This window comes from Nuphar pumila, chromosome 1 (genome assembly GCF_984573655.1).
Source record: "Nuphar pumila chromosome 1, dmNupPumi1.hap1.1, whole genome shotgun sequence".
NCBI lineage: Eukaryota > Viridiplantae > Streptophyta > Magnoliopsida > Nymphaeales > Nymphaeaceae > Nuphar > Nuphar pumila.
Window position 1 is genome coordinate 50,286,209 of NC_143249.1, and position 10,650 is coordinate 50,296,858.

General features: G+C 37.3%; 1 protein-coding gene across 1 annotated transcript; it reads left to right on the top strand.

The window, feature by feature from the left end:
- Window positions 1-243: 243 nt before the first annotated feature.
- LOC149848910 (transketolase, chloroplastic-like) lies at window positions 244-4,064 on the top strand. The gene is made up of 7 exons (XM_089998074.1): window positions 244-1,054; window positions 1,394-1,484; window positions 1,614-1,719; window positions 1,831-2,113; window positions 2,248-2,396; window positions 2,516-2,669; window positions 2,840-4,064. Exons 1-7 carry the CDS (start codon window positions 551-553, stop codon window positions 3,794-3,796), a joined length of 2,244 nt encoding a protein of 747 aa, XP_089854200.1. The 5' UTR covers window positions 244-550; the 3' UTR covers window positions 3,797-4,064.
- Window positions 4,065-10,650: the final 6,586 nt, after the last annotated feature.

The window sequence follows — 10,650 nt, forward strand, 5'->3', positions numbered from 1 at the left end:
TCGGATTGACAAACTTGGTATCCGATTCACCAACCCAAGATGTGCTAAAGCAACCCACCCAACCGAGCAGATTTTGACTACCAGGTGAGGCGGCCTGAGCCGAGGCCCACACACTACTAAACAAACCCCTTTTTCCCCAAAAAGCACATATATATATATATATATATATATATATATATATATATATATATATATATATATATATATATATATAAACAGAAATAAAAAAAAGGCGAAAAAAGCGAGACAGAAAAACGAAGGGCAGGGGTTCGCTACCCTTTCCCAACGGTGGAGATTTGAGATTCACAAACGAATGTACCGTTTGGACGGTGGATCGAGGTAGAGAACCAGCGGCAGATTAGGATTGGTTGGGTGTGGAAGAGAGTCGCCAGTTATATTTGCTCCCACTGATCAGGTAATAAGTGAAGCAGCGGAGGAGTCTTTGCAAGGCCTGTTTGCTTTTAATTCCTCGGACGGAGATCAGCCGGTCTTTCCGTTTAGCCGGCGGTCGTTCGAACGATCGATCAGTCACAGGAACAACAAAGAAAGAATGGCTTGCTCCTCTCTGACCGTGGCCGGCGGATCGGTGGTGAGTCGCTGCATCCAGCGGCCGCAGCCGGAGAGGCGCGCCGGTGGCTTCAGCCTGACCACTTCCATCTTCGGCTCCAACGTGAAATCGCTGCGCAGCAGCAGCGGGTCGAGGAGTGCGAAGAAGGTCGAGAGCGTGAGCGGCAACAAGCGTCTACTAACACCCAGTGCCACGGCTGTCGAGACGACCTCGCCTGCGGTTCAGAAGGCTAGCGATTCCCTGGTCGAGAAGTCGGTCAACGCCATCAGGTTCCTGGCCATCGATGCCGTGGAGAAGGCGAACTCGGGGCACCCGGGTCTCCCAATGGGCTGCGCTCCCATGACCCACATCATCTACGACGAGGTCATGCGCTACAACCCCAAGAACCCTTACTGGTTCAACAGGGACCGCTTCGTCCTCTCCGCCGGCCACGGCTGCATGCTTCAGTATGCTCTTCTCCACCTCTCTGGCTACGACAGCGTCAAGGTTCGCTCTTTTTCTTTTCACTTCTCTTTCTTTGTTTGATCAATTCGCTATCGCTGATATGAAAGCGCGTCGTTTTCTGGTGAAAATGGAGCGTGTGGATCAGAGATCCAACTTTTGGTACAAAAAAATATCGATTTCTCTGTTTGTATCTTCCCCTTTTCCTGTTTATGACTTTTAGTTAGTCGGAATTGGAAACCTTTTCTGCTTTTATAGATCGTTTGTTTTCGGATCTAAAGGCATCAGTCTCCCATCTTCTTGAAATATCTTTTTGTCTGCGCTGGTGTTTCTTGGTTGATAGAGTTTCAAGCATGCTGTTTTTTTAACCCAATTCTTTTTCAGGAAGAGGATTTAAAGGCTTTCCGACAGTGGGGGAGCAAAACGCCTGGGCATCCGGAGAATTTCGAGACTCCTGGAATCGAGGTTACAACAGGTTTGCATCTCTTTTACACCACAGATGAAAATTTTCTCCTTCCCACAAATTCATAAAGCAATTAAGAGGAAACGGAAGAACAGAGCTTGGTTGTTGCTGAAAACAATGCTTTATTTCCTTTCCGTGTAGGTCCTCTGGGTCAGGGTATCGCCAACGCTGTTGGATTGGCACTTGCTGAAAAACACTTGGCTGCTCGTTATAACAAGCCTGATATTGACATCGTCGATCACTACACGTAATCTTCATTCTCTCATTTTTCTTAGTGATTCCTTGGGCGTAGTTTGTGATATTTCCCTATGGCTGATTAGTTTCTCATGGATTTGTGGTGTATTGGTGCTACTGCCAGATACGTGATACTTGGGGATGGATGTCAAATGGAGGGCATTTCTAATGAAGCTTGCTCACTGGCTGGGCACTGGGGACTTGGGAAGCTGATCGCGTTTTATGATGACAACCATATCTCCATTGACGGAGATACGGAGATCGCGTTTACTGAGAGTGTTGATACTCGTTTCGAGGGATTGGGTTGGCATGTTATCTGGGTGAAGAATGGGAATACTGGATATGATGATATCAGAGCAGCCATCGAAGAGGCGAAGGCTGTTAAGGACAAACCCACCTTGATCAAGGTTCGTGGGGACGTGATAGCGGAGAGCATATGCTCGGCACTTGTCGCTCCCCTGCCTATTTTTTTAACTGAAAGTGTTTTGAATGTTCCAAATCAAACTTCTAGAGGTTTGTTGATAACATGTTCTTGTTTCAGGTGACAACGACCATAGGATATGGTTCACCAAATAAGGCAAACACATACAGTGTACATGGTAGTGCCTTGGGTGCCAAAGAAGTTGATGCAACCAGGCAGAATCTCGGATGGCCCTACGAGCCTTTCCATGTGCCTGATGATGTGAAGAGGTAGCTTTTCTTATTGAAAAATATCTCCTTGGCCAAAAATTGAAATTATTGTGTGGTAGAACTTGCTACTAAGAATCTGATCTTGGATTTACTTCTCCCTCTGTTTTTTATTTCTTCAGTCATTGGAGCCGTCACATCCCTCAGGGGGCTGCACTGGAAGCCGAATGGCAGGCTAAATTCGCAGAGTATGAGAAGAAATACAAAGAAGCAGCAGCTGAACTTAAGCAACTTATTTCTGGTCAACTTCCAGATGGCTGGGAGAAGGCTCTTCCTGTGAGTAGGACGAGCCTAGCTACTTTTAGCTGTTCCTTTGTTCTGCCATTATTTCTGAACTTTTTTCTTAGCACTTTGATGTCAAGAAAAAAGGAAAAAAGGGAGAGAATTTCACACTGATGTGTAGCCTTCTGTGACATTCATTGGCTCATTTACCTTTCTATTTCCAGGTTTACACCCCAGAGAGTCCTGCTGATGCAACCAGAAATCTATCTCAACAATGCCTCAATGCACTTGCAAAGGCACTCCCTGGTCTCCTTGGTGGTAGTGCAGATCTTGCATCTTCAAATATGACATTGCTGAAGATGTTTGGGGACTTCCAAAAGGACACACCTGAGGAGCGCAATGTCCGTTTTGGGGTAAGAGAACATGCTATGGGGGCCATCTGCAATGGAATTGCTCATCACGGCAGTGGCCTGATCCCATACTGTGCAACTTTCTTTGTCTTCACTGACTATATGAGGGCAGCCATGAGAATCTCTGCCTTGAGTGAGGCAGGAGTGATTTACGTGATGACCCATGATTCCATTGGTCTTGGAGAAGATGGTCCAACCCACCAACCTATTGAGCATTTGGCAAGCTTCAGAGCGATGCCTAACATTCTAATGCTCCGTCCAGCAGATGGTAATGAGACTGCTGGTGCATACAAGGTTGCAGTTCTCAACAGGAAGAGACCTTCAATCCTTGCTCTCTCGCGTCAAAAGCTTCCACAACTTCCTGGAACAAGCATTGAGGGAGTTGAGAAGGGTGGATACACTATTAGTGACAACTCTACAGGGAACAATCCAGATATCATTCTGACAGGCACTGGTTCTGAGTTGGAGATTGCTGCAAAAGCAGCTGATGCCCTCAGAAAGGAGGGGAAAACTGTTCGTGTAGTATCCCTTGTCTCATGGGAGCTGTTCGAAGAACAGTCAGACGAGTATAAGGAGAGCGTTTTTCCCGAGTCTGTTACTGCTAGAGTAAGTGTTGAGGCAGGATCCACATTCGGGTGGGAAAAGATTGTGGGAAAGAAGGGGAAGTCTGTTGGGATAGACCGCTTTGGTGCCAGTGCTCCTGCAGGAACGCTCTACAAAGAGTTTGGTTTAACTGTTGATAATGTCATTGCAACTGCAAAATCCTTGTAACAGCTGTTATGGTTGCCTTTTCGAAAAAATGTCCCAGCACTTGGGTCCTAGCTCCTCCTTTCTGGGTTATTCAACATACGACAGAAAAGTTGGCTAGGGGTTTGTTCAAGTTGTTTACCTCCAAAATAAATATCCTCTTCAGTTTTCTTGCATGGAATAGATCCGTAGCTCTTTAGGTTATGAGGAGATGAGGAATGAGATTTTAGTCTTTCTTGATTGGACAATGTTCTCTACTGTACTGTTGTTAAAGTGAAATTTGTTTTGCAAAGATTTTGTGTTGGCCTGCCTCTCTCTCTCTCTCTCTCACACACACACACACACACACACACACACACACACAACTAACATCCGTGTACCATTGACATGAAGTTGCTAAGTAGTTGAGTCTCACAGAATGGTTTTGATCCTTCCAATTTAACTTGTTTAATCGAGTCATTTGGACATTGACATTAAAATGACTCCCCAAGTAGGTGTATGTTTGGAGTATGTTCAATGCATGTTTCTAATGTATGATGATCAGTTTGGATTATCATCTCAACATTGAAGCACATATACACACCATTCTTTCCTTCTGCAATTATGGTATGGTTGCTTATTCTCAAACTGCAGGTTTTGAAGGGCTTATAAGAGTATTTATCAAAAACTTTTGTTTCTTCTAATCTTTGCTATTCTGGTTTCTATTAGTGTCGAAACTTCTTGTCAAGGAATTGACTAGCTGGGTATGTTCCTACCTGTTTCATTCAGTTGTATTCCTGTTCAGGATAGTAGTTTGTTGGATAACTTAGCAGCATTCTGGTGTATTATGTACCAGTCTTAATTCAATGTGATAGAATGAAATCTTAAATGGTTTGCCTCTGTTACAGAAAATGACATCCCTAACAAAGGTTGGGAACCTGAAAAAAGAAAAATTAGACACCTGAAACAAATGGGAATTTTTAGTTTTGGGATAATAGAAAAGTTAATCATTGTTCTAACTCAGTTGCTATATTATGCCGAAGTCTTTGTCATTTGTTGGATAGTTTTATCCTTCTCAACTATTTGTCTAAGATTTCAGTGTGAGAAATTAACATTCGCAGCCTGCTCAGAACTGCTCGAGGCACTTCATATTTTACATGACCATATTTGCCCGCTGTTAGAATGCTGTAGATTTATAAGAGGTTCAATCTTTTACAAGTAATGCAGCCATCTTGGAGAGAGTATAGAGCTGATGAAGACCTCAGGTCTGAATCTGGAGAATTCATTGTTGATGAAGACTTAGATGTAGGATATCCTCTTCAAGATCCGTATAAATAGCGTCAGAGACAACTTAACCCGTGTCGCTAGATAAGGTGGTGTCTTACCTGATGCCAAGGTTCCAGATTTCGCTAAAAGGAGTAACGCCACCATTGTGATAAGAGGAAAGGGCAAAGTTGCTGCATCTTTGCTAAAGAAAACTGATAATGAATGCAATTTCAGGGGATTTTGGTCTGTTGAAATGATAAGTTAGCCTTTTTGGAATAGTCCAAGGTTGGGGCTTCCATATCCTATGCCTTGGTTGTGGAAGAAATATAAGAGATAGCTTGCCTTTTTGCTCTGATTTTTAACTTCCGGTGTCCCATATTGAAGCGATGCCTCTGAAGCAAACAGTTTTTTTTGCTGCAGTTAGGCCATGGTTCAACCTCATCATTTTCCCACAATATCTTGCATAAGGTTTCAGAATATATTGACAATATTACTTTTCTGCACACCTGAATAAAAGTTTGCCATTTTACTTTGTGCTTGAGTTTATGCTTTTACACCAAATACGTAGTCAAGTTCGTTACTTCAACCTGAAACCTTCAAACAAAACCCAAGACCACACAACTTGGTTCTTCTTTGTTGCAAGCCCAATAAGCCGTCTTTGAGCATTTCAAAGAAAATAAGCTCAAGAAAAGTCCTCAATAGCCAAAGCTTCTCTCCATCTTTTTCTTCCTTATTTTCCCTCTCAAATCTCTTGGTTTTTCCTCTCATGAGAGCCCACGGTAAAATCACCCTTCTTTGGGTAGTTACCAAAAACATAAGAACGGGCTTCCTTAGAGCTAGGGGTGTCAACCTCAATCCAAATCCGACTAGTCTGATCTGGTAGTCAAAGTAGGATCCGATTGGTAATGGAATCCAGATTCAACACTAGATTTTGCATCAGATTCTGAGTTTGAATCCGACTAAGATTCTAATCTGGAAACATGTGAATGTCAGATTTTACGATAATCTGATTTGGGTTCGGTTTTAGCTGATTCTATCCAACTCCGAGTCTGAATTCAGGTCGGATTAGATCACATCCGATTAGGTCGATTGCCTACATCCAACCCGAGTCCCGCTTAAATGTGGTATCGTGTGTATTTATGCGACCGTTTCATTGGGCCTATAAGTCTGCCCTGCTTGAATTGCATTTCAATTTGTGCTTGTTACGGAGTCCTGTTCCATAATGTTTTGCAAGTTTCAAGCGAGATTCAAGGGTTCCCCTCGTCTACACACCCTAGGCAATTGCTAGCTCCTTTTCATTTCCTTCAAAAGTGTTGACCCTCTTATGACCATTCGGAATGCAGATGGGTGCTTTTAAGCTTTTAGAAGGGAAACCCTCTAGGGTGATCATCATCATTTATCATCATGTGATTTCCTTCATGCTCTGCTTGCTTGCCTTACCAAGAAATATGTGCATAAGCCCAATGAACGCTTAGCGCTGTCAACAGTTTGGGTCAGGGCCGGGTCAACCCTGACAGAGACCCACCCATATAACTAATAACTGGATTCGGGTTTTGTTAAGTAACAAAAATAAAATCTCAAACCTGGACCCACGTAATTTTAGAATATATATATATATACAAAAATGACTGTATTGTACACCAAATGCCCCATAAATTTTGAAATCCGCATGATGACAAATTTCTGAGGTTCTCAACTTTTTTGGGACCTTTTTACTCTTATCACAAGCAGATCTCCCGATTTTCGTGCGTTACGTCGCAATGCTCTTTCGATTTGGCTAAATCTCACTAAAAATAAATTTTGCACAATATTTACACGTAAATCATGAATTTCGCACAAATAGTATGAATATTGTGACATTGCTTGTGAAAATCCCTTGCAAATTTCATCAAGAATTTTACGTTGGTGGTTGCGAAAGTCTACCTTTCGATGCAGAATTCAAAAAAAGATTATAGAATTCACGTACTTTTGCATGTTATCGACTTTAAGCGGTGCAAGATTTTATTTTAGTGTGCAGATTTACCTGTACATATATAGGCATTTAGATTGCAAATTTCATCAAGAGTTTTACGTTGGTGGTTGCAAAAGTCTACTTTTGATGCAAAATTCATGGACTCTCGTAGGTTGTCGATTTTAAGTGATGCAAGATTCTTTTTTAGTGTGCAGATTTACCTGTATATATATATATATATATATATATATATATATATATATATATATATATATATATATATATATATATATATATATATATATATATATATATATAGGCATTTGTGTTCATTTTTTTCTTTTTTTTTTGTTTGTATTTAGAAAGAGTGTTAACCCTTTTTTCTCTAGAACCCTAACTCTTTTCCCTTTACCTTTGCAGTGATTCTTGTGAAAGTTTTTTTACTCCATTCCGACGCTCATCGACTTATTCAGTTAGTTTTTCTCTCTATTCCAGTGATTACCATTGTTTTTTAACCTTTTTTTTTCTGTACAGTTAATAGCCTTGTAGTATTTTTGTTTGGTTGTTGTTGTAGATGTATTATGTATGCTTCCATGTTATGGATATTTTATTTATGTAATCCTATATTTTATTTAATATTTAACACCAGATTTATCGTTCAGGGTTTGCTATGTTCATAAGAACCCTAGGTTATGCAAAAAAAAGCCCTGAGTTAACTATAACATTTACACTATCTGGATGACTAATATTGTGCAAGATATTCTCAAGCAAATAAACTCGTAATTACTTTGCACATGTTTGCTAACTCAATTCATACATGTACATGTTTTTTACTTAGTATATGATTATTACATGGATGATTATAGAATATTTGTCATAATGTACATGCAATATTTGGACTTAGGCAAAAAATTAAATTTCACGCAGGTATATTGTATGTCATGTTTTATTTTTTTATATGAAAGCTATTGTTAGTTGTATATTAATAACCTTTTTTTTTTCAAAATGATATAACTATTTATGGGAAGTGTATGATGAAATTATATAAATATAAGAGGAAGAAAGTCCATTTGCAGTAGGTCAAAGAGATGGCTAAGAAGGAGGAAGAGAGGGTTGAGGACGATGAGGTGTCAGATGCTGAGGAGAAGTTAGTTGAGCCCTTCTTGAAAGTATACATTAATGGTTATGTATATTCTATTTTGATAATAAAAAATATGAATTTAATTTTGACAGGATGAACAAAAAATTGGATGTCATTTGGATATAAAGTTCATTCATGGTTGTATTTAAAATTTTTGTTATAATTTTGCATATTAGGTTGACATGATTTGCAATTTTGTTATGTGTGTAAATGAATTTTAGTTGTAAATTTTAGTTCTATTTATATGTATTGTTAAATTCTTAAACAAACGGATCCATTATGTAATAATGAACTTTAAAGCAAAAAGATCGCATATTTGATAAAATTTTGCATATAGGTAAGAAATTTGCATATATGGATACAAATTTGCATAAAAAATCATATATTTAGTTAAAAATTCACAAATTTAGGGGAAATTTGCATGTATTTTATACATGCGATCTGTTCTGTATACGTACAAATTTCTCATCCTTAAGCAAAATTTTGCACAGAAGGAAATTTGCTTGCGTACGAATTTGCATATTTAGTTGGAAGTTTACAAATTTAGGAGAAATTCACATATATTGTATACAAGTACGAATTTCTCATCCTTTTGCAAAATTTCACACATAAGGAGGAAATTCGTTTTCGTGTGAATTTGCATAGGAAATTCACATATTTAGTTGAAACTTCATAAATTTAGAAGAAATGTACATGTATTATATATGTTTGATCCAATCTATATACATGCAAATTTTTCACATAAGGAATAAATTTGCTTACGTTTAATTTGCATAAGAAATTCACATATTTCGTTGAAAATTTATAAATTTAGGTGAGAAAATTCACATGTATTGTATATGTACGATATGTTGTGTATAAGGAGGAAATCTCACATATAAGGATGAAATTCACTTATTTTGAAGGAAACTTTGATGTATACGTAGGAATTTGCATAGAAAATTGATATATTTAGTTAGAAAATCACAAATTTAGAGAGAGAAATTTTCATGTATTGTATACGTGCGATCTATTCTATATAAGTAGGAAATTTATGACATAAAGAGGAAATTCACTTATTTTGAAGGAAACTCGCATGTATATATGAGACTTTGCCTAAAAAATTCCCATATTTGGAGAAAATTCATACAATTCAAATACATTTCAAACTTCATTTCAAACTCAGAATTTTCTTGTTATTATACAATTCAATCTTTAATTCAAATACACTTCAAACTTCATTTCAAATTGATAATTTTTTTATTATATAAAAAATTCAAGCTTTATTTTAACATAGTCACCTGTTATATATACAATTCAATCTTCATTTCAAACTTCTATATAGCACAATCACTTGTTATATATAATTCAATCTTCAATTCAAACACATTCCAAACTTCAATTCAATAAAGTGTCATTTGTTATATACACGATTCAATCTATAATTCAAATATATTTCTACATAATGTTTGAGTATAAATCAAAAGTTAATTAAAAATGAATACCTTCAACAACACCAATATTCTGACAATATTTTTTTGTCATTCTCGCACTCATTCAAACTTTCATATAGATGTGCAAGTGCGACAACTATCTATGCATACTCATGGATGCGATTTAGTGAGTACAACTTTTCCAAGTATGATCCATGAATCGTCTTTCCACCAGTGTTGATGTATAAATGGTTGATCTTTTTGCAGTGGTATTTTTAAAAAGATATTTTTCAATAAAATATTTGGAAAATTGTCAACCAAAAATAATAAAAACTGACTTTTTACGAATGTGGTGAGTACGGGTCGAATCCTCAGGGAACGGGAGAATATTCAAATTAAATCTAAAAATTTTAATTTATTAATATTATAAATATTTACAACTAAGTTAAACACTACAACTAAGTACATAATAAAAATTAAGTAAAACAAATCCTAAAATAAGCTGATCAAGCTTCTCCAGATTATAGGGGCATTTCTATCATTTCATGCATCTGTATTCGCACTTTCAGAATGGATACACCTTTTGACTTGTCGTAAACTTATCAACCTCAAACAACAGACAATAAAAGTCAGTAATGAAAATACTACAAATAACGTCAAAATTACAATTAAGTCTAATTCTAAAATTAATTACTAAACTAAATTATAATTAAAATAGAAATAAACTAAAATGCAATATCTAACTAAATCAACTAATTCTAATAAATCTAACTAAACTAACTATTGTAAATGCACTAACTAATATGCATAAAAACAAGAAAAACTATAAAAAACCAACTAAGTAACAAAAAGACTATTTTGCCCTCAATATAGTTCAAAATTGAAATTTGACAAGTTTTCAAAAATAAACTGTTTGGAGGGCTAATCGAAGTTTGATTTTGCTAATTTTTCTTTTGTTCTATTTATAACAGATTCAATAATCTTTCACACTTCATAGAATTGAAAAATTCATCCGGAAGCTTCAAATATAAGCGTTTCAAATCTGATAAAATCCTGGAAATCGTTTGTCCCAAAAATTTTAAAATCCCAAAAACCTATTTTCGAAAAAATGCTTAAAAATCAGACCAAA

Excerpts from the sequence above, each read along its gene's own strand:
- LOC149848910 (XM_089998074.1), top strand. The coding sequence starts at position 551 with ATGGCTTGCTCCTCTCTGACCGTGGCCGGCGGATCGGTGGTGAGTCGC. Across the intron at positions 2,114-2,247 it reads ACAAACCCACCTTGATCAAG|GTGACAACGACCATAGGATA; the intron begins GTTCGTGGGGAC and ends TTCTTGTTTCAG. Across the intron at positions 2,670-2,839 it reads GCTGGGAGAAGGCTCTTCCT|GTTTACACCCCAGAGAGTCC; the intron begins GTGAGTAGGACG and ends TTCTATTTCCAG.